Source organism: Lepidochelys olivacea (genome assembly GCF_965140295.1).
Source record: "Lepidochelys olivacea isolate rLepOli2 genome assembly, chromosome: 2".
Lineage (NCBI taxonomy): Eukaryota > Metazoa > Chordata > Testudines > Cheloniidae > Lepidochelys > Lepidochelys olivacea.
Genome location: NC_140412.1, coordinates 238573021 through 238597466, shown reverse-complemented (window position 1 = coordinate 238597466; position 24446 = coordinate 238573021). Strand labels below are relative to the sequence as shown.

General features: G+C 40.6%; 1 protein-coding gene across 6 annotated transcripts in view; it reads left to right on the top strand.

Annotated features, from left to right (window-relative positions):
* The window catches only part of MPP7 (MAGUK p55 scaffold protein 7), a 340212-nt gene that overhangs the window by 230596 nt on the left and 85170 nt on the right, over nt 1-24446 (top strand). For all 6 annotated transcript variants that reach the window (XM_084620415.1, XM_084620414.1, XM_084620412.1 and 3 more), the window contains 2 exons: nt 10826-10957; nt 20894-20975. In XM_084620415.1, the coding sequence (XP_084476541.1) occupies nt 10826-10957; nt 20894-20975 (214 nt within the window). The remainder of the gene's footprint in view (nt 1-10825; nt 10958-20893; nt 20976-24446) is intronic.

Genomic DNA, 24446 nt, shown 5'->3' with positions numbered 1-24446 from the left:
CCCCAGACTGCTACCACACTCTGGGAGGAGATGGGGACTCCTTGACACTTCCACGCCAAGAAGGGGGTGGGCCTATGTCATTGTTGGCCTAAGGCCCTATACTGCTTTAATCTAAACCTTCTTCCTATGTTTCTTTCTGGCTCTTTTCTCATCTCCCTCACCATGTAGTTGTAATCTGTTCTGTCCTGACCATCATCCTCTGAGTTCTGACTTCCAAATCTTTCCCTCTTTACCTATACCTCCATCTCCCTTTTTACTTCACCTCTTAACTCAGTTGTGTTATGTACTCTTTTTTGAATTCTTCTCCAGCTCCATCCTGAATCCCTGCTTATTTGACTTCCTTTCTCTTTACTCCACCAAAACTGTTCTCAAGTTTTCTAATGACCTTTCCTGACCAGATCTCTGGGCCTGTACTCCATCATCATTTTCCTCAACCTCTCTTCAGTTTTTGGTTTGTGAGACTCTGTCCTCTCCTGATTCTCCTTCTCTCCCTTTGATTGCTCCTTCAGTGGCTCTCTTGGTAGGTTCATCTCATTGCCAGTCTCATAAGTCTTCGGTTTTTTCATTTTCTTTTTCCCTTTAGAGCCCCTCTCTGGATGACCTCATCGACTCAGTTTTAACTTTATGCAAATATGTCACAAGTCTGTCCAAACTTAAGGAGTTTCCTTCCATCCAACCCTGTATTTTGTCTTATCTCCCTGATCTCTCCTGCTGGATATCTTGGCACCAGTGAAAGATTAACATGGTAAAAACTCTGTAGAGTTATGTAGAGGCAGCCAAAATTGTCATCCAGGCTTTAATTATGTCTAATTTTAATTATTGTAATATTGCAAATTAGATGGCTATTTTTGTTTTTGTTGAGGCTTTTGTTTGTTCTTATATTTAGCTCTTAATATTTTCCAGAATGCTCTAGTGTAGTGAACTACACTGCTAAACATTTCCTCAGTGTAAAGTTAAATTTGAATTTTAAATTGAGGAATATTTTTGATTAAGGGGAAAAAGATAAAAACTGATATTAGAAGGCACTGAATTCATAAGGCAGCAATGAGTTTTTTAGGTTTTCTTATTCCAAGTGCCAGTCATAAATTCTGAATTGTAAAATGATCATTGTCAGCTTTAATATAAAAAGCACTGCACTAGTTACCAGAGAATTTTTTAAAGTACTCATTTCCAGCTCGATCATGTCTAAGAATTTAGCTGAACAATATTTATGTTTAGTTAGTGTAGGAATTTGAATCATACCTTCTTTTGAGTTCTAAATATGGACCATGTTTACATGAGTGAATCATAAGCATAAAACTTAGCTACAACAAAATCTTTTTGCCAGAGGTGCCTAGGCGTACATGATCTTGATTTTAGACTCTGTGCATGACTCTGAAGAGTTGTGTAAAAAGTTCTCAGAATTTTCACAGCTTCCTATGATGGATAAGAACATCAGAGTATACTATTATCTTTCAGTTCTTTTTAAAATGTTGTAAAAAGTAAAACTCAATGTGGTCAGTTTGCATGAGGTAGATCTTTCCTAGGGATTTTGTTCATATTGGTTTCCCTTAATTGATATGACCTTTTGGCACTTACATTAGTGTGCTTTTAAAGAAGTCCCAAACTTTTATGTCATGTTCAGTACATCCGTTTTTATAATGCTTTCTTGTGATGAGTATATTTTTAAATTAAATAGAAGAACAAACAGAAAAGTTGTTGCAGAAATGTTTCTGTATTCTTTATATGTTACTTTTCTCATATATATTTTAAACTATGAAAAAGTTCTCTGGAGGAGATATTCTACATAGTGCTTCCCCCCCCCCCCCCTTTTTTTTTAAAGACCTTGCGTACTAGTAGTTGATAGTGTTTTTTCTAGGTTTACATTTATCTTTCTTTCCTCTCTTCTTTGAGAAATTAGTGGATTTGTAGGTTGTTGAATAACTGAAGTAAAGACAAAATAACTTTAAACTGCACTTCTGGATATCAGAAATTGTCCTTGCCAATGACATTTTTGATGATAAAAGATGTTTTTCACTCAGAGCTACTGAAACCTATGTTCTATATAAAAACATTGGACATTGCAATCTTACTAAAGTTCTTTAAAATACGGTTACGTCTACAGTGATAACATTTCTTTCTGTCAAATGCTTGGTATTTATCTAACACTCAAGATGAACACATTAATCAAGAGCAAGAAGGCACAAGTATGTTATGCTGCTTCTCAGAGAAGTTGTTAAAGAAGCTTCTATCATACCACATCAGATTTGTTTTTCATGTATTGCATATTCAGTGTAACATGATTTTTCTATTTGTCTTTTGTCATTGTGTTTTATAAAATTAATGAATCTTAATCAAAACCACTAAGTTATAACTCTTTGCAGCAGATATAGTCTTCCGCTGTGCTCATATTGTTGAGGAACTAGCACAACAGCTGTTTACTATCACATCCACCTGAAAAAATCCCAAAGTATCAAGCCATAATCAGAGATAGCTAACAGGAGCTGAGAATGTGGTGTGGACTCTCCACTTTGAGGCAGCAGGACTTGGTGAATGGTGCATTTGGTCTGTGTGTGAGTTCTGCATACCTGGGTCCTGTAGGTGGGCTGTTGACTCCTCAGTATGCAGCTGAAACAGGTCTGCTTGTTGGTGTCTTGGTAAGAGCTGTGTGGCTCTGATCCTTTGATTTTTGATCATTCTCACTGTTTGCTCTGAATGTTTAATTGCTCCCTGCTGGTGAGGGATGGACTGAGTTAAACAGGGAGACTTGGCATAAAAAGTCACTTGGTAGGCAAACTTGAGAACCATGAACAGAAGCAGCTGAAAGGGTAGTTTGAGATGGTATGCTAATGCGACAGTGCCCCCTCTGGTGAGATTGGGCACTACACAGAGTCTGCTCGATCTGGTGGGGCAGTCAGTTAGCTCCTCTTGCCTGAGACCCTGTGTGAGTCCATTCTGGGCTATAAAGGGTGTTAGTCTTTGTCCCACTGGGGTGTGCCGGTTTCTCTGTATACTTGGTGGGGTTAGCTGGTCCTTAGGGAATCTAGAAACCCCTTTGGTTCTTAGGTTTCTGAGGGAATCAGTAGGGGTCTCAGGTCCACCCACCCCAATGTATTCTGGCCCAGGGCCCTAAAATCAGACAGGCAGAATCAAGCCTCAACAACAACTCCTGATGTGCCTTGAGCACTTTCCTACTTCTGTTGGCTCTGTAGGCTTCTTCAGAATGTAGAGCCGGTCATCCCTTCTCTCAGGTGTTGTCTTTGGGTGGTTTCTCACCAGCTTGCTGGTAGGACTTTCCTTCTCCAGCGTGCTTGCTCCTCTGGCAGCCATCTCACCCCTCTTCTTTTCAGCTCTTTTATTCTTCCAGCTGCTGTGAAAATGCTAGTCAGTGCTGGCTGGTGATTACAGCATTAACTCCTTGGTTGCTTTGTCAGCATGGGGTCTATGCAGGGATGTTAGTTTTGTAGGGAGTTGAAAGAGAGGGAGTGTGAGAGTCCTTCCTACCAGATATAGCTCTATGTTCAGTTCCACAAGGCCAGCAATGGAACAGTGGTTGTGATCTGCAACAGATGTTCCATGTTCTCTTTCCAGCCTGAAGGGACTTCCTGTGTACAGAGTGCAAGTTGGTGGCAGTACTGGAAGAAAATATTCTTAGATTAGCAGGGCAACTGGAGACACTATGTAGAATTGGAGAAGTTGAAGAGTTCCTGGACAACCTGGTTGGGAAACATCAATACCCTAGACTGACGGAAAAATAGAGCTGCTATCCACCAAGGAACCAGAGAGAGCAAATCAGACACAAGGCTTGGCAACTAATAACTACCAGAGGCAAGGGGATGAGGTGTCATTCTACACTTCTGGAGGTAGATGAGAATAGGCAAGCTCTGGCCACCAGAAAGAAGAGGACCAGGAAGGATTCAACAGCAGTAGAAGTTTCCAATCAATAATAGGTCCTCAAAATGGAAATAGTGGAAGATATCTCTCAAGATCCATCAGGATCTTGAATGGAACAGTGAGTTGTACGGGGAACACCTGTGGATGGCTGCTTGACCTGTAAGAAAATCAACCTTGCCTACAAAGACATCTCAAACAATCCAAGGCAGACAGAGGAGCTTTGTTGGGGATTTTGTACAAAGAAGAATTGAAATACCATTCTTTAGAGGACAGGTGGACAGCAGGACGGTGTGTTGTCTTCCCAGAGTCAAGACACAAGATGTCACACTAAGATTGGATAGGCTTCTGAAGTTGATGGGCAAGGATCCACTGGTGATAGTTCATATTGGCACTAATGACACTGTGTCACAGGACATCTCACAGGTAATACACATCTTCAGGGAACACAGGAGTGCAGAAGAAGAATGTCCAAGTGATTGTCTCAGAGCACTCATTTAGCACTTTTGATAGCATTCACAGGATCAGCCTATGGCACATTCAGCGGGCATATGGAATTCCTTTTCCTATAATCAGCATCATGAAAAGCTTCTATTTCAACTTTACATGGAGTGTTGTTCAGAGTGAGCTCAGTTTTGAAGTCAGAACAGGAGTATGTCAGGGGTGTGTCATGTCTGCAATCCTCTTCAACTTTGCCTTCGACTGGGTAATGCAGCGTACAAGAGAAGACATGCCAAGAGGCATTAAATAGACATACTTCTCATCCCTTGAAGACTTGGACTTCGCAGATGATGTCACTCTCCTATCACATACCCGACACCATAGACAAGAAAAAACAACTTGACTCAACACATTCAACCAGCAAATTGGACTGAAAATCAACCGCAATAAGACAGATATCATGACCTTTAATATCGCCTCACCAGTACGGATAGAGGATTATGTTCTCACCAATGTAGAAACATTCACATACTTGGGCAGCACCATTAGCCAGGGTGGTGGAACAAGACAGGACATCCAGAACAAAATCAATAAAGTCAGGAACATTGTCAGGAGCTTAAATACAGTCTGGAAATCATCAAAATACAACACCAAAACCAAACTTAAGATTTATCAGAGCTGTGTACTTTCAACATTGTTATAGTGCAGAATGCTGGGGAATGAGAAAGTCTGACATGTCAAAACTGTCTTCATTCCATACAACCTGCCTCAGAAAAATCCTGTGTATCTTTTGGCCCAGAACAATCTCAAACCAAGATCTATTGACACAGTGTAGCCAAAAGGATCTGAGCACCATCATTGCCAGGAGGTGTTGGAGATGGATCGGTCATGTGCTTTGGATGGAAACTGATTTCATCACCAGAGTAGCAATAAGATGGACACCTGAAGGCAAGTGAAAATGGGGCCATCCAAAAACAATATGGCGAAGAGCTGTGGAAGCCGAGCTGAAAAACCTGGGGCAAAGCTGGGGAACCATTGAAAGACTTGCCAGAAACAGACAGGAGTGGAGGAGCTTTGTCACTCCCTTAACCGCCAGAGGCGTAATAGGAACATGACTATGATGACGACTCATTTAGTACAAAATTAAGAAGCTGAAAATAAAATTAATCAAGGGACATAAAGAGGAGAAATTATTTAATTGACTGCACACCAGTGTTAGCATGGGTAACAAATGAGGAATTGAAATTCGTGAGCATAAATTTGATATATTTGTTACTGAAACCTGGTGGGATGATTCACGTGATTGGAGATTTAAATCAATGGTTATAACTTATTTAGGCTTATGCTCAAATAAATTTGTTTGTCTCTAAGGTGCCACAAGTACTCCTTTTCTTTTTGCGGATACAGACTAACATGGCTGCTACTCTGAAACTTATTTAGGATGGATCAACTGGGCAAAAGGAGATGGAGAATGGCACTTTTGATAAATCCAGCATTAATTGTTTCTGAGTCACTGATAGCTTAGAAGAAAATTATCTTGGATGCTCAATGTCTTAACAGATAAAGCACAAGATGGGTTATTAAGTGGTTTCTGTTACAGGCCAACAAATCACACAATGTAACAGGATGAGTGGCTCCTTAAGCACCCATCTATAATGTGTAGGAAAACAAAATGTGTAATAACAGGGGACTTAAATTTGAGTGACATGACGGAACGTCTTACGCTGTTAGTACTAAAACATCCATGGAATTCCTAAATAGTAGAGAGAACAATTTCCTAACAAAAATTTGCATCCAACATGGGGGAATTCTATATTGGACCTCGTCATCTTGATCGAGGAACTGATGACACAACTAAACATTAGTGATAGCTTAGGTACAAGTGAGCATGACTTTGATAATAATGACTCTAAATCAGAATCTAGGAATTGTGGCAAATTAATAAAGGAAGCAAAGGGACACAAAGAGAAATTTATGGCCAACTGAATTAAGGGCAGTAAGAAGGACTTTAAGTATATTAGGAACAAGAACAACAAAAATCCTGTTGCTGTATTGGTTCATTACTAGATAGAAATGGTAAAATTGTCAATAATAATGTAGAAAAGGCAAATGTGTTCAATTAATATTTCTGTTCTGTATTTGGGGGGGGGAGCAGATGATGATGTCATATAACACTCCATTCCACTAGTAAGAGTTCTTTATCAATCAAGTCCCATATCAGCTGTTCCATTATCTTGCCTGCAATTGATGTCAGACTGACAGGCCTATAAGTACCTGGGTCATTTCATTTACCCTTTTAAAATATTGACACAAAATTAGCTTTCTTTCAGTTTTCTGGAACTTTACTGGTATTCCAAGATTTACTGAAAATCAACATTAATGGTCCAGCAAGCTCCTGAGCCTGTTTTTTTAAGAACTCTTAGGAAAATCCTTATTGTCCTTACCTCTAATGGCCAAAGATTTCTCCTTCTAGATTGTGGCAGAGCTCCTACCTTGTCTCAGTGGGTCCCACGCTTCCTGGTGGATTATGCTAGCCTCAGAGGTTCACTGTGACCCTCTACATAGCCCTTCTCCCTCTAGAGGCAAGGGTCACAGCCTATTGAGCCCATTTCATCATAAGCCAGCAAGGAGGTCAGTGAGAGAACTCCCACAGTCTCTGTTGTCCCTGTGGGCTTATTCCAGAACAGTTTAGCCTCCTGTCCTGACAGGGGCCTGTCTTCCCCTCCCAGGAGGTAGTGGCGGTTTGAGGGGGAACCTGGGCCCGCCCTCTATTCCGGGTTCTAGCTCAGGGACCCTAATGGCAGCAGTTGTTGACAGCCGACCTTTCACTTCCAGAGTTGCTACATTTCCCTGGGCCACTTCCCCACAGCTCTCCCGCTTCTCTCTCTCAACGCTTTCTTCACCCTTACCTTAGGGCTCTCTTTCCAGTGGCTTGAGGATTACCACTCATTACCCAGCCCTTCAGCCACACTTCTCTCCCCTGGCTCTCTTCAGCCTGACTGGAGTGAGCCCTTTTATAGTATCAGAGGGGCCTTAATTAGAGTCAGGTTTACACATTAGCTTAACAGCCTCACCTGACTCTTTGCAGGTTAATTGGAGTCAGGTGTTCTCATTAGCCTAATGGCTTCAACTGACTCTTTGCAGGCTAATTGGAGTCATGTGTCCATTCTAGCATGGAGCAGCCCCTGCTCTGGTCAGTCAGAGAACAGAAAACTGCTTATCCAGTGGCTAGTATATCTGCCTTCGACTGCTGTGCTGTACCCAACTTCCCTGGGTCTATCATAATATTCATCTAGGAACAAAGAAAGTAGGGTATACTTACAGGATGGGGGGCTCTATCCTGGTAAGCAGTAACTTTGGAAAAGATTTGGGGGATGTAGTAGGTAATCAGTTGAAGACAAGCTCTCAGTTTGACACTGTGGCCAAAAGAGCTCATGCTTTTGGATGCATAAACGTTAATTTCATGTAGGAATGGAGCAGTTACTTTACCTTTGTATTTGTTACTGGTGCGATCTGTGCTGGAATACTGTCTCTAGTTCTGGTATCCACAATTCAAGATGGATGCTGATAAATTGGAGAGAGTTCAGAGAAGAGCCACAAAAATTATTAAAGGAATAGAAAACATTCCCTTTAGTGATAGATTCAAGGAGCTAGATCTATTTGGATTAAAAAGAGAAGATTATTGGGTTACTTAAGCACAGTTTATAAGTAGCTACATGGGGAACAAATTTAGTCTAGCAGAGAAAGGTATAACAAGATCTCATGGCTGGAAATTGAAGCTAGACAAATTCAGACCGGAAATGAGGCATACATTTTTAACAATGAGATTAACTGTTGGAACAATTTACCAAGGGTTGTGGTGGATTCTCCATCACTGGCAATTTTTGAATTAAGATTGGATTTTTTTTTATAAGATCTTCTCTAGTTCAAAAGGAATTATTTTGGGAGAGTTTGTGGCCTATGTTATACAGGAAGTTAGTTTAAGATGATTACAGTGGTTCTGTCTGGCCTTGATATGAAGCTATATATCTATGATTTGTTTAAAAAAAATGGAATCCATGTAATCACTGACAAAACACAGCTTGAAGTCTGTGTAGATTATAAACAAGAAGGAGGTAATTACATACTTTGTCTAACATTACCCATGTCCCATTAAATTACCAGAGAATTGGTATCAGACAAATTCAGTAGTTTTCTTTTATCGTTTTACAAGTTATGGAATTCCTAATTAACCCTTTCCTAAATTTAAGTTCCCTTCACTTTGTCTTCAGATTGTCACATATTGGCTGAATTCAATATTAGAGTCATTGAGCAGATGTTTTCAGGTAACTATCCACAGTGTGCAGCAGCAGTCAAAAAAGCTAACACTGTTAAGAACCATTAGGAAAGAGAGAGATAATAAGACAGTAAATATCATAATGCCACTATATAAATCTATTGTAGTTCACCCTTTGTATGCTGCGTGCAGTCTTTGTTGCCCTATCTAAAATATTAAAATTAGAAAAGGTGTAGAAAAGGGCAAGAAAAATGATTAAGGGTATGGAACAACTTCGATGTGAGGAGGGAGTAAAAAGACTGGGACTGTTCAGCTTGGAAAAGAGATGAGTAAGAGTAATATGATAGAAATCTATATAATCATGAATAGTGTGGAGAAGGTGAATAAGGAATCCGTTCACATGACACACAAACCAGGGGTCACCCAATGAAATCAGGAGGTGGCAGGTTTGAAACTAAATAAGGAAGTACATCACACAACATACAATCAACCTATGAAACTTGTTGCTGGGGGATGTTGTAAAGGCCAAAAGTATAACTGGGTTTAAAAAAAATTAGATACGGTCTTGGAGGATAGGTCCAGACATGGTTAATAGGCAAGATAGTTAGGGATACATCCCATAATCTGGATGTCCTTAAACCTCTGACTTCCAGATGCTGGGGCTGGATGACAGGGGATAAATTGCTCGATAATTGCCCTGTTGTATTAATTTCCTCTGAAGCATCCTGTCAGAGGACAGGATACTGGGCTCGATGGACCATCAGTCTGACCCAGTATGGCCATTCTTATGTGCCCATAAAATGCCATTCTCCTCAATTAGGACTCAGTGCAAAATTTCAACTTTATAATCCTAATAATTTCAGCACTAGTGTGGTTTAATTTTTAAAATTGTAGGATTTTTTAAAATGGTTGGGAATATGTATTATTTTCAGGCTACTCGTTCTTAAAAACAGTTCACTTTTTTTGGCTGAAACTTTGCAAAAAAAAAAGTTATATTTGGCCACAAAAATGTTAGGCCAAAATATGAAACACTCAGAAATGTATAAGCAACTGAAAATAGAGACTTATAGTAAAATAATAATAATAAAAAATTAGACAGCCATAGTTGTTGCTGTTGTTCCAGCTATAATGTATAGGTTTAACTGGAAAATTAAGTGACATGTACTGATACATCTTAAGGGTTTGGTTTATTCATGTATGTTTTCCAATTTCAATGAGGAATTTTGTGAGAAAGTGATTTATGCTGTTGGAACTGGAATGAAAGGAGTGGAAGAACCAGGAGCAAAGAAACTGCTAACATCTGACTCCCTGTTAGAAGGATAGTTCTGTAGCAGTTATCACCACACCATTTGACACTCCAGAAGAAAGGGCAGAAGTTAGTTATCTTGCTTGTCTGACTATGGCGTTACCTATTGCAGGGGTGGCCAACCTGAGCCTGAGAAGGAGCCAGAATTTACCAATGTACATTGCCAAAGGGCCATTGTAATACGTCAGCAGCCCCCCATAAGGTCTTCCACTCCCCCCCCCCCGAACCCCACTCTCAGCGCCTCCCACCCTCTGGCAGCCCCGCCAATCAGTGCTTCCCCCTCCCTCCCCACACCTTCTGATCAGCTGTTTTGTGGTGTGCAGGAGCCTCTGGGAGGGAGGGGGGAGGAGCGAGGGCACAGCAGGCTCAGAAGAGGGAATGGGAAGGGGTGGAGTGCTGGCAGAGCCTGTGGCAGAGCCGGGGTTTGAGCAGTGAGCATCTCCTGGCACACTGGAAAATTGGCGCCTGTAACTCCAGCCCTGGAGTCGGTGCCTATACAAGGAGCCGCATATTAACTTCTGAGCCACAGGTTGGCCACCCCTGCCCTTTTGTGTTTAAGAACTTCCATGTGACAGTGATACACCTGAATTTATATCAGAAGAAACAATAATTTTCCTTCAACACTTTTTTTCTCCAGACTACAACTTTTGTAATTTTGGAATAATAGTACTAAGTGCTCAGCATCCTAACTTATGTTTAAAACACCCTTTCTTCACCCACAATTTGTAGCTATGTGCATTGTGGATCTTAACAATAGTTATTTTATTGGGTTGGTTTATTATTGTTTAACAAACTATTAAAATGGCATAAACAAATAGCAGGCACTATACAGAAATTGTTATGACACTGCAGCACTCAGATTATGAATTGTTTCCTTTTTTATTTTATAGGCTTTTCAGACTAATATTTATGTTGACCATTGACATTTTCAGGCTATGCTTTCTGTACATGATACTGTTGCTCAGAAGAACTATGATCCAGTATTGCCTCCCATCCCTGATGATATTGATGAGGAGGAAGACTCAGTAAAAATAATCAGACTTGTCAAAAACAGGGAACCACTGGTAAGTTATCTTTCCTTTTGTTGCTTTCTTTAATAGTTATGAAAATGATTAAGATGGCTAGCATTACCTGGAAATATGAGTAAATAATCATTTCAAGTTTTTCTAGAATGCTGAGTAATGCACTTGTGAATTCCACCTTCACTTTACTGACGTAATTCAAATGGGTGAGCTTCTTGTTGATATTCTTACTTCACGGTTGTTTTAACACCACCTGCAGGCCACTGAAATTAATGAAATATTCATTTTTAATCTTGAACCTAAACTATGAGCTTGTTCTGAAGAGCAAAGATGATAGGGAATCCCCAGTGAAATGTAGATGTTTGTCACAAATTGTTCTTGTTAGCATTAATATTGAGAATGTGACCTTTTGGTATATTGAAAAGGAGCATGAGACACATTTGTAAATACCTTGAATTGAAGTCTGGGCAAATGTAAGTTGTGTGTTGTTGTAGTTTGGATTAAAACACCAGAAAATTGGTAGCTTCATGGGAATATCTGGAAGAATGAAATTAAACCAAGTATGTATTACAGGAATATTAAATTGTTGTACTGATTTGCTGTAGACAGTCATGTTATGTAATATATAGCTAATTACCCTCCTCCCCCCGCTAACTTGCAAATTCTTTGTTTTGGGTTATGCTAAAGGTTTGTTTAATGGAAAGAAATCTTGAAGAAATATCTGTAAAAGTTACTTTTAAAGAGCTGCAATTCTGTACCCAGGATGGTGGAGAGAGAGTGATGTCTGTGTTAGATATACAGTGGTAGCTTGTCTCAGCTGATATCTCAGTAATGCCCTCAGTCTTGACAGATCTCTGGCGTCAGTCAACAAGAAACCAATTTTAGTATTGACTGACTCTGGGGGCCCATAGGTACAGTTAAAAGTTTGACCATATGGAAACATTTTACTTGGTATTAACATTCTAAATCTTTTTTCCAACTATTTAAATCACATGCCTATTTACAAAGCTTTTCATTTTTTTATCACATGAATTCCTTCTGTTAGAGAAGAAACTTACATTAGGACTTAGTGTCAGGAATAGTCAAGAAGAGAAATTGTATCTACTTCTAATTCTGAGAGGTGTGAAAAATTAAGTATGCCATATAAAATTCAAATTAAATAACTTGTTTTTAGTATTAATTGAAAACATCATTGACCTGTCTGAGTCTATATCAATAGCTTTGTGTCACACAAGCTTAAAAATATAAAATCTCAACATTTGTACCATTTTCATAAAGTTTAACCTTTTAAAACACTTTCAAATTGCTTTGGGGCCAGATTTAACATGTAGCAGGTTTTAGTGATCAGTAATAAATATGGTCTGAAAAATTGTGATTTTATGTTATGCTTATTCATGTAAGTTGCTGTTTTTATAAAAAATATCAACTTTGAAAAAGTAATGCTGGAAGGGAGATGCCTGGAAACGTGTGTGAAATGTTTATCAAGTACAGTGTATTTTTCAGGAGCAATTTTTATGCATGCCTATCATTATGGAGAAAGGGAATACACTGACCAGACATTGCAAAGTGCCAGTGTTCCTTACTGTCTTAGAATTTAGGATTGTTAATGTTGGATTTGTGTAAACAAACACACAGCAACGAAAAGGTGATTGACTTGTGCTAGATAGGATTAACAGGTAGTAACAAGCATGACCAGTGAAAGAAACTAGTTTTTTGAAGCTGTGTGGAAATTTAACATTTAAAAGGGACAAATAGGCTATGGGCCACATTAAAAATGTGGTTAATCGGAGTATTCATTTTCATACATTGCCGGATTGCTATACACCTTTATTTAACAGGCAAAGCATGCAAAATAAATCTGAAGTCTCTGACCTTCTTTACTCTTAACCTATATTACAGGCCAAACTTGTTTTGATTTGTTGTTAATCCTTGAAAAATAAGGGCTTATTTTGTTAATATTCTGGAACCAGCAGTATCCAGCAGATGAATGGATGGAGTAGTACTGCTCATCTCTATGAAACCAAGTGACATAAAAGTAAACAAAAAAGGGTCTGGCTCCTGGAGAAGTTGCATTAATGTTTCAGTCCATTTGCATTTGCTGTACCTTTAACCACATTCTCAATCTCTGATCTCTATATGGTTTCCAAACTCCTTATTTCCCTTTTAAAAAATATTTTAAATTGAACTATGCTATTACACCTATATATGTCCCGTTTTGGCTAACTCTCTCCTTTGGCTAGCAACACTAAAAACATTTTCCAGACTCCCAAGATCCAACCTTAATTGTCTTTGCTTTTTAAAGCACAGTATGAGATGCTGCATTGCATGTGCCACTGAAAATGCTGGGGCTCAACAATTCATAAGAATATATGCTCTTGCCAGATTATACACACCACCTGGATTAGGCAGGTCTTGCAGTAACATGAGAGAAGCTTCTTTTTTAGTATTTCAGCAAAATCAGAAGTACTCATACGTTTAAAAACAAATTAATTGATATTTGAGGATATTTTTAAAAACTATAATGGGCAAGGTTTGGAGACAAGTAGGAGAAACCCTTGTTTTTCAAACCACTTTGCCTTTTTATAATGTGTAGTACATGGGCTAGCCTTGAAGGCCAGTCACAAGACTCAACTAGTGCTCTATAGTGGCTGCATGCTCACTTGGGCCTTGTCTTCCTTACGAATAAAAGATATATTCGTATTGATCATAACATATAGGGAAATGAAGACATACACAGGGATAGATTTAAACAGAAGGCTGCAAATATATTAACGCTGAGGTGGGACACTATTCCCCCTGCCTACCCTATCTCTCTCCTATCAGCCATTTAAGTGGGTCCAGTGCCAGGTTAGAGGGCTTCCACCATATAACCCATATCTCAGGGTATGCTCTTTTCAGCCTGCCCCCAGGACTCAGTTCACTTTTCTGAATAATCTCATTCTCCACCCACAAAGGAAGTAGAGGGTACCATAAGGGGACAATGACCTACAAAGGTCCAGAGTGACCTAGACAAATTAGAGGATTGGGCCAAAATAAATCTGATGAGGTTCAACAAAGACAAGTGCAGAGTCTTGCACTTAGGATGGAAGAATCCCATGTACTGCTATGGGCTAGGGGCCGACTGGTTAAGGGGCAGTTCTGCAGAAAAGGACCTGGCGATTACAGTGGACAAGAAGCTGGATATGAGTCAACAGTGTGCCCTTGTTGCCAAGAAGGCTAAAGGCATATTGGGCTACATTAGCAGAAGCATTGTCAGCAGATCGAGAGAAGTGATTGTTCCCCTCTATTCAGCACTGGTGAGGCCACATCTGGAGTATTGCGTCAAGATTTGGGCCCCACACTACAGAAAGGATGTGAACAAATTGGAGAGAGGCCGGCGGAAGGCAAGGAAAGTGATTAGGGGGCTGGGGCACGTGACTTATGAGGAGAGGCTGAGGGAACTGGGCTTATTTAGTCTGCAGAAGAGAAGAGTGAGGGGGGATTTGATAGCACCCTTAACTACCTGAAGGGGGGTTCCAAAGAGGATGGAGCTAAGATGTTCTCAGTGGTGGCAGATGATAGAACAAGGAGCAATGATCTCAAGTTGCAGTGGGGGAGGTCTAGGTTGGATATTAGGAAAAACTATTTCACTAAGTGAAGTACTGGAATGGGTTACCTAGGGAGGTGGTGGAATCTCCATGCTTAGAGGTTTTAAGGCCCAGTTTGACAAAGCCCTGACTGGGATTATTTAGTTGGGGTTGTTCCTGCTTTGAGCAGGGGATTAGACTAGATAACCTCCTGAGGTCTCTTCCGATCCTAATCTGCTATGATTCAAAATATTTGTCCCTTCTTCAATAAGTACAGTGAAATCCCAGGTCTCTTTTACCTTTGGGAGCTGGCCCTTTGGCTTTTGTCCTTAATGGATGCTGACCGCAAGTTGTGATGAACTAAACATTACTACAAATGCCAAACAGTAATTTCTCTTATTTAACCCAGCTGTGCTGCATGATGCTGTGAGGAAGGCCAAATCTCCCCTACCTCCCGCCCCCCCAAACAAACAAACAAACAAAAAACCACCAAGCTTCCAAGTACTTGGCTCCAATCGGAAAAATTCCTTCCTGACCCCAAAACAGGCAGTTGGTTAGACCCGCAACATTCTAAAACAGCAATTATACTAAAACTACAGGGAGGAAGGGTGGAGCAGCTAACAAGAGCAAGAGGCTCCAAAAAGCCTGGGCATAGGCTTAAATTAATGGGGGTGGGGAGAGCAAGGGGCTGGTCAATGGAAGTTGAAGAGTCTCTGGAGAAAATACAGCCCACCTCTACATTCCAAGGCATACACCTTCCTCCTCTGGAGTTGTACATCACCCTGCAGTTCTGATCAAGTTTTATACCTAATGGGGTGGTTGGGCGTTTCTTGTCTTCGCTGGGGTTTTACTTCAAGTTAGCTTACTTGAGTTAGAAACACACCATTTTTTTCATAGCAAAGACAAGGTGTTGGTGGTATTAGTTGCACAGAACATATTACGCCCATTCTTCTTCAGCAAACAGGCTTTCCATTGCTTCCAGGGTCAATTCTAAGTGTTGTCCTTGGTCTTTAAGCTAAGGTTCCTGGCTACCTGATCACCTCTTTCCCCACATGCTAGTTGTAGTGATTTTAACAATCCTTAGATTTAAACATCATAGGAAAAATAGCTAGGCATTCTCAGAAGAAGGCCTTGGGTTATGACTTTCAGATTCCATCCTGGTTTAATGGAACTCAGCTTTTCAACTTCTAGAGTAAGAGTTTCAGAGTAGCAGCCATGTTAGTCTGTATTCACAAAAAGAAAAGGAGTACTTGTGGCACCGTATAGACTAACAAATTTATTTGAGCATAAGCTTTCGTGAGCTACAGCTCACTTAATCGGATGCATTCAGTTTTCCACTGAATGCATCCAATGAAGTGAGCTGTAGCTCACGAAAGCTTATGCTCAAGTAAATTTGTTAGTCTCTAAGGTGCCACAAGTACTCCTTTTCTTTTTAGAGTAAGAGTGTAAAACCTCCTCCTTTTTTATCTTTTTGCATGAGGGGTGGCAGCCTGTGTGCTGTGTGGATAGTTGTATCGGAGAAGTCTTGTATTTTTATTTGACTTAAGAACACTTTACTAGATATATAAATAAGCATAATCTCACAATTGAGAAAGAAGGCTGTGTTGGTTAAATTGGTTCCACAATTCAAGAAGAAAGCTGATAAATTGGAGAGGGTTCAAAGAGCCACAAGAATGATTAAAGGGTAGAAAACCTTTTTTAGTGATAGATTCAAGGGGCTCAATCTATTTAGCTTAACAAAGAGAAGGGTAAGGAGTGGCTTGATAACAGTCTATAAGTATCTATGTGGGGAACAAATATTTAATAATGGGCTCTTCAGTCTAGCAGAGAAAGGTATAACAAGATCCAATGGCTAAAAGTTGAAGTTAGACAAATTGAGACTGGACATGAGGTATATATTTTTAACAATGAAAGTAATGAACCATTGGAACAATTTATTTTGGTTCATGGTGGATTCTCCATCATTGGCAATTTTTAAATCAAGATTGGATATTTTTTTTTTTAAAGATATGATCCAGTTCAAAAGGAATTACTTTGGGAGAGTTTTTGGCTTCTTTTATGCAGGTGGTCAGACTAGATGATCCCAATGATCCCTTCTGACCTTGGAGTCTATGAATCTATTGAGAAAAGCACTTCACCATTGATTTAATTTTATGGTGGATTGTTCAGGAAGAATGTTTATTACTTAAACCTTGATGTCGCAGAGTGGCTGGCCTCTGAATGAAGTAGGTTCAGCTTCCCTGTGACAAAACAGGTGCTGTCAGTTTGGCAGATTAAAAGGACAGGGCAGCATCTGGCCTACAAAGGATCAGGGCACCTGGGTGTGGGAGGAAGACCCAGTAAGTCAGAGCAGACTGGTTCAGCCAGGGGCAGATGAGAGCTGCCAGAGACTTGGAGGAGTGGAGGAAGGTCCCAGAAGGAAGCAGAAGGTATTTCTTGGGAGACGGCTGAAGGCAAGAAGAGCAGTGAAAGGCATTTGTTGGCTAGTGTCTCCAAGCCAGATGGCCACGGCCAGAGGACTGGAGAGGGCTGAAGGCAGAAGGAGACGCAGAGGGGTTGCCTGCAGGCTCTAAGCCGGAGAGTCCAAATCAAGGGACGGAGAGGGCTGAAGGCAGGGGAGCAGTAGAGGAGCTTACCCTCTGACATCTTCCAAGCCGAAGAGCTATACTCCAAAGAAACTGTAAGAGGGCCAGGGGGAGTGAAGGAAGCTCCCCAACAGAGGCCGTGGGAGGATTCCTGCTCAGGTAAAGTAAGGTTGCACTCCATTTGCAAGGGCTGGGGTGGCTGTCCTGGTACAAGGACAGAGGAGGACTGTCAGAGGGTCTGGCTGTGGTCAAAGTCACCATTGTGTCATATGTGGGGCATCCAGAGACGAGATAGCTTAAGTTTTAATTACTGCTTGCACTGCAGTGAAAAATGGGCTGCATGTTTGGAGACTTATGTTCTGGATCATTTGCACAAGGTTTTTTAATAATTTGGTCCCAAGGAAGGATAGTATTGAGACTTTCTTGCCTGAAAGTTATTGGGTAACCTGAGAGGGGAAACTGAGGCAGGCATGCCTGTCATGCAGCAGCCTGCCACAGGACGGCACGCCACATGGGACTGCCCTGTGACACCTGGTTAGTGTCCAATTATTGTAAGTAAGCTTCAGACTAACATCTGTTACTGTGGTGCCAGAGTTTAGGATTGAGATAGAGTAGATGTATTAATGTAGCAGTGGATGTGATTTTTCCACAAGCACGAGCTCAAGTCAGCTGACACAGTGGATGGGATTCTGAGTGGCTCATGGGGCTTCAACTACAGGGCTATATAAACTGATAAAATGAGTAGTATTTGCTTCCTGTATAAAAAATACTCACTTAAAACTTTGGCTAGAATAATTGCAGTAAAATCCTCGTAATTTTTCTAACTCCCAGTCATATTTTCATCTGAAATTAAATCGTAATAAAGAACTCAAGTAAATGTCATAGCAATATAATTATATTATAAAAATATAAAAGCAGATTTTTAGCAAATTACAGAAAGAATGCACTGCTTAGAGATAGGATTTCATACAAATAAATATAAAATGTAATATTGTGTGCAATACACAGATCCAGAATTTTACTACAGAGTGGTGGCTACTGTCAGAATTTCTACCAAAGAGACTCTGAACATGTGGTGGTGATTAGTTTTCTAGGGAATTTTCTTTTTCACAGCAAATATAGCCTGTGTGTAATAAACAAATACAAATCAATCTCCCACTTGGCATTTGAAATATTGTGTTTATTTTAGATTTGAGTTTTTAGAGGTAAGTTTTACTCACAACCATTAAAAATGTTAAACACGTACAAATCATTTGACACCTATTACTTATGTGTACATTTTCCCACCTTTGTGCTCCTGAAGTACTTCACATTTGAAACAGTGATGCACGTGTTACTCTGCTTTATTTTCTTGATGACAAACTAAGAAAGGCAGAAAGAAAAGAAAAATCTCTATCTATCTATCTATCATAAACAACTTACTCTGACCTCAACTGTAACTCTTCTTTGATAAGATCACACTAAGCAGTTGATACTGATGCACATTTCAGAATCTGAGATTTTGAGTGAGAAGTGAAAATAAATAAATGCGGATTCACTAATGAAAAAGGTAGAATGTTTTCTGGAAGAGTGACCGTTAGATTCCTGGACAGTTATAACATTGATTGATCAGCAGCAATATTGCAAATAATGGAAGGGTGCATTGACCAAGTCAACATTAGACAGTTAATACTGTGAAAAGTTGAAAATGTCTGCCAACAGTTTTTCTTTCCAGTGTTCGTTAGTGTTCAAATAACCTCTTCCAAAAAATAGATGTTTAACACTTGTAAAAACTGCCAGTTCAGTTAGCCATGCTGCCTGAAGTCGTATCCACAGAATAGGGTCAACAAGTGTTAAAAATTGGGACACGGAGTCACAAATCCACCCAATTTAGGTGTAATCAAGTTTGGCTTTTATTTATACAATTTCAGACAGAATTATTGTCACCTATAGTGTTTGGATATACGTGTATGCCAGGCAAATAACAGACCAGACAGAATTGGTCAGGCCCAAGTTACTGCATTCTGGGGCACCGGGAAGTTCTTCCACCTTCCATGATAATTGTTGCCTTCTCTGATCCCTTGGTCTGGTCCTTCAGTCTCATTCTTCAGTTTCTGGTCTGGTGTTTCTTCAGTTTGGGGCCATGTTCACTTTGGTCTTTAACGGGTTTCTACATTGCAGATTACTTAGTCTTTATCCATTTGGCTTTTAGCACATAAGCCCTTTGGATTTTAGGTAACCTACACATTGCACATGCACAAGCTTCAATTGCTCAACTTCTGTATTTTTCCAGCTGGTTTTGCAGTTTCTGGGTCATGTTGTTATGTGTCATCCTGCCCTGGGTCTTCCCAGAAAAAAAGGCGGGTGGTATTTATTATTAAATGTTTGTGTATCTTGTACTTACATCTTCCAGCGCAACATGTTACCTTTATTCTGTCAGCAGTAATGTTTTAAACACATCAGCAATTTTATGTAAAAGAAGAATTGGCAAAACCACGTTTATGCCACCGAAATCTTGGCCTAAGTGTTACCTCATCAGTACCATTCACTATGCATAATTACAAATAATTAAAAATATAGCTATTGGAAGCTTTTCATCTTACCATTAACAATTCTTCATTTTATATTTCAATGTTATACATCAATATATGTTGTTCTGTGCTGTCCTTAATCTATTAGAAAGGGGAGGGGAGTTATGGAAAACATAATTCTTTAATGTCAACATTTCTTATTTTCTTTAAACATGGGTTTTTCATTCAAAATTCAGTTTTGAATGAGACGTGAGACATTTTCTGTATATGTCATAACTGTTTTCACAGTTAAGAAATAGGTACAAGAACTAAATAAATTGAGACACCTCTCATACACCTGAAATTTTCTAAAGAATTTTCTTTGCAATGATCCACTTTGTTTTTTCACAAAGGATTCTTTAAGAATCTTTGTTTCTTGGATGATTCTTAAAGACTCCTTTGTGAAAAAACAAAGTAGCCGCTTGTGTGTGTGTGTTTTGTTTTAAAGGCATAAATGTTAGCTAAAGATGCGCAAAAAACATTTTGTGTGTTTGGCAACATGGCCTCTTTCTATGCAAGAACTTTACTATATATATATTGTTTTTCAATTTTTAGCAGTACACAAGTGTAAGTCTAGAGGCTGACTATACAAATAGTATAGCCCTGTACACTTAGGGGAAATATTAAAGTCCAAAATTATATTGTTTTCATGTTTCCCTCAGATGCATAATAAGGATATGTCTACATTGCCGTAAAACACCTGCAGCTGGCCTGTGTCAGATGGCTTGGGCCGTGGGGCTATCAAATTTCAGCATAGATATTTGGGTTTAGGCTGAACACTGAGCTCTGGGACCTGCTCCCATCACAGGGTCCCAGAGCCCAGGCTCCAGCCTAAGTCTGAATGTCTACACTGCAATTTTATAGCCCCGCAGTCGAAGCCCCACGAGCCCAAGTCAGCTGACATAGGCCAGCAACAGGTGTTTTACTGCAGTGTAGGCATGTCCTGAGTACAAATATCACACCTGTACAAAATGGATGGGTTATTGCTAGCCTCCTGAAAAGAATTGAACAAGTGACCGATTGTATAAGATAGAACAAGAGACAGATATCTATCAACCTGATACAAACAACAAAAATATGTATGTAATATTCATTAATTACTTATATTTCATGTCATAACATTTTTATGAACAGGTGCCATTTCTATTTTTGGACTACAGTATACATCATTACAGCTTGCAGTTTTACATTTTAAATGTTTTCTAGTCCAGTGCATTTAAATCATGCTAAGACTTACCAAAATCTTTCTTTTCTTTTTTTTTTTTTTCTTCCCCAAAGGGGGCTACTATTAAAAGGGATGAACATACTGGTGCGATTGTAGTGGCTAGAATAATGCGAGGAGGAGCTGCAGACAGAAGTGGTAAGAGAGGTCTTTTTTGGCACTAACCATTCAAATTATTAAACTAAGAAAAGGGTGTGTGTCCGTCCGTCCGTACTGCAAAGATAACTGGGAGTTGGGCCATCTTCTAGGGTGGTATTTCAGAGCTGGTGATGGTATTTCCTGTTGAATGAAATGTGGAAATGATTTAGTGTTTTTGAGTTATTAAATGAAAAAGCACAATAAGTTTTATCAATTATTGTTTGTTACTTGGCAGATTTGTGCTTAGAAATGCTGATACTTGCAAAGATTGGTTTAGTTCAGATAAGAATTCAAGGATTTGTTAGAACAGTTTTTCTTTGTAGATTTCTCATACTTTCTGTTTCTGGATGGATCATAAATAGCGCAATAGTAGTTGCGCTCTCTGTATTATCTTCATACTGAAAATAGGAAGTGAAGTGTGCAAAAATTTTAAAATGGTCTGCGTTCTTTACAACGGTTGGGTTCAATTCTTATTTTCTACAAACCAGTATGCCCACCTGTTGTATAGACACTTAATGCAGAAAGTAACTTTATCTTAGATCAGTGGTCCCCAAATTGTGGGGCATGCCCTCCCTGTGGGAGCATGTTTGGAGAGGTGCGCAGTGGGGCCTGGGCTTGCCCCCATGGGGGCAAGGAAGGAATGCCACACTTCCAGCCTCACTTCTTCCCCAGCCTTGCTCCTCCCCCAGCCCTGCTGCTTGGGCCAGCCCTCATAGGGAGCATGTTTCCAGCCCCGCTCCACCCCCAGACCAGCTCTGCCCCAAACCTGTTCACCCCTAGTCCTGCTCCATCTCCAGGCCCACTCCATCTCCACTCCACCCCCTTCTCTGCCCCCAGACCAGCTGTGCCCTCATTCCCTCTCTGCCCCCAGACCAGCTCCACCTCTGTCTACAGTGCCACCCTCAGCTCTGCCTTCAGCCCAAGCTCTGCTGCTCAGGAAGCCTTGGCTGTGCAACAATGGAAGGGGGTACAGATACATTCTGTTAATAGTAAGGGGGGGTACAACTGGAGAAGTTTGCGCACCACTATATTAGGTGATGTCTTCAAAGAAGACATTCAAAGATGTCTTCAAAGAAGAGCAGAAGTGGATGGGTTTAATGATAGGAAGATCCTGGGAACTACAGGCCAGTCAGCGTCACCTCAGTCCCTGGAAAAATCATGGAGCAGGTCCTCAAAGAATCAATCCTGAAGCACTTGCATGAGAGGAAAGTGATCAGGAACAGCCAGCATGGATTCACCAAGGGAAGGTCATGCCTGACTAATCTAATCGCCTTTTATGATGAGATTACTGGTTCTGTGGATGAAGGGAAAGCAGTGGATGTATTGTTTCTTGACTTTAGCAAAGCTTTTGACACGGTCTCCCATAGTATTCTTGTCAGCAAGTTAAGGAAGTATGGGCTGGATGAATGCACTATAAGGTGGGTAGAAAGCTGGCTAGATTGTCGGGCTCAACGGGTAGTGATCAATGGCTCCATGTCTAGTTGGCAGCCGGTATCAAGTGGAGTGCCCCAAGGGTCGGTCCTGGGGCCGGTTTTATTCAATATCTTCATAAATGATCTGGAGGGTGGTGTGGATTGCACTCTCAGCAAATTTGCGGATGATACTAAACTGGGAGGAGTGGTAGATACGCTGGAGGGGAGGGATAGGATACAGAAGGACCTAGACCAATTGGAAGATTGGGCCAAAAGGAATCTGATGAGGTTCAATAAGGATAAGTGCAGGGTCCTGCACTTAGGACGGAAGAACCCAATGCACAGCTACAGACTAGGGACCGAATGGCTAGGCAGCAGTTCTGCGGAAAAGGACCTAGGGGTGACAGTGGACGAGAAGCTGGATATGAGTCAGCAGTGTGCCCTTGTTGCCAAGAAGGCCAATGGCATTTTGGGATGTATAAGTAGGGGCATAGCGAGCAGATCGAGGGACGTGATCGTTCCCCTCTATTCGACATTGGTGAGGCCTCATCTGGAGTACTGTGTCCAGTTTTGGGCCCCACACTTCAAGAAGGATGTGGATAAATTGGAGAGAGTCCAGCGAAGGGCAACAAAAATGATTAGGGGACTGGAACACATGACTTATGAGGAGAGGCTGAGGGAGCTGGGATTGTTTAGCCTGCAGAAGAGAAGAATGAGGGGGGATTTGATAGCTGCTTTCAACTACCTGAAAGGGGGTTCCAAAGAGGATGGCTCTAGACTGTTCTCAATGGTAGCAGATGACAGAACGAGGAGTAATGGTCTCAAGTTGCAGTGGGGGAGGTTTAGATTGGATATTAGGAAAAACTTTTTCACTAAGAGGGTGGTGAAACACTGGAATGAGTTACCTAGGGAGGTGGTAGAATCTCCTTCCTTAGAGGTTTTTAAGGTCAGGCTTGACAAAGCCCTGGCTGGGATGATTTAACTGGGAATTGGTCCTGCTTTGAGCAGGGGGTTGGACTAGATGACCTTCTGGGGTCCCTTCCAACCCTGATATTCTATGATTCTATACATGGTGTTTTAATTTGGTTATTTAATTAGTTATTCATAATTTTACATATAACATCCTGCATAAACTAATCCTGACAAAAGAAGATATTTATTATGCAGTAAAATTATATATAAATTATATATTGTTCACTTCATGTTAAATATTTGAAGGAAATGAAGTAACTTCAGTGCAGAGAGAGAAGTATTTTCCAGTAATGAAGAGGCATAGTATGCCTCTTCAAGGCTCAGAAGAATTTAATGGACATAGAATTGATTTTGAAACCTAATCTAAATGCATTGATATTTGCTATTGTATTGTGATATTTGCTATATTGTGTATATAAGCGTCTTGTATTTAATTCTGTAAATGGGAGTTTTCCATTGCACTTCGATAGCATGGAAAAATATTTAACTGCCTCACCTGTAGGTGGTAAATGTCACTGGTATCACAAACTCCAACACCTTCAGCTGTTGGATTTACTGCTCCTGAAGCAAGGGGAACGTTGTTCAGGCTTGCCAAAGGAAGGCAGGAGTGCTTTATGAGTGTGGGGGAAGGCAGTCAGAAATTGCAGCAAAATGTGAGTGGTGGTCAGCTTTGCAGTGCTGACTCACTCTCTGGCAATGTGAGGGTGGATAGCTTTTAAGGTGCAAGCCCTGGGTGTTGGAAACCCTTTCTCCATGCAGCAAGCAAGGCAGCAAAGAGGTGCTGGATAAAGGACCAGAACGGGGGAAGGGGACTCTCATGATTGGTATGGCAGGGAACCAACCCCCCTTTCTTATAGCTCACTTTAACCCTCCTATGAGGGTGGGGTGGATGGTACGGTCCAAGCCATGGATTGGCTGGGGAACCTGGATGAAAAATGAAGGGGGGCTGGTGGAAGCCCCAGGTAGCTATTTGCATAAACATGGATTTGCATACACTTTATCTGCCGGGTAGTCCCAGAAATCTGTATAATAAAATTGTGCCCTGATTAAATCCATATCAAGTGTCTCCTATCCTCCTTTCTGGACA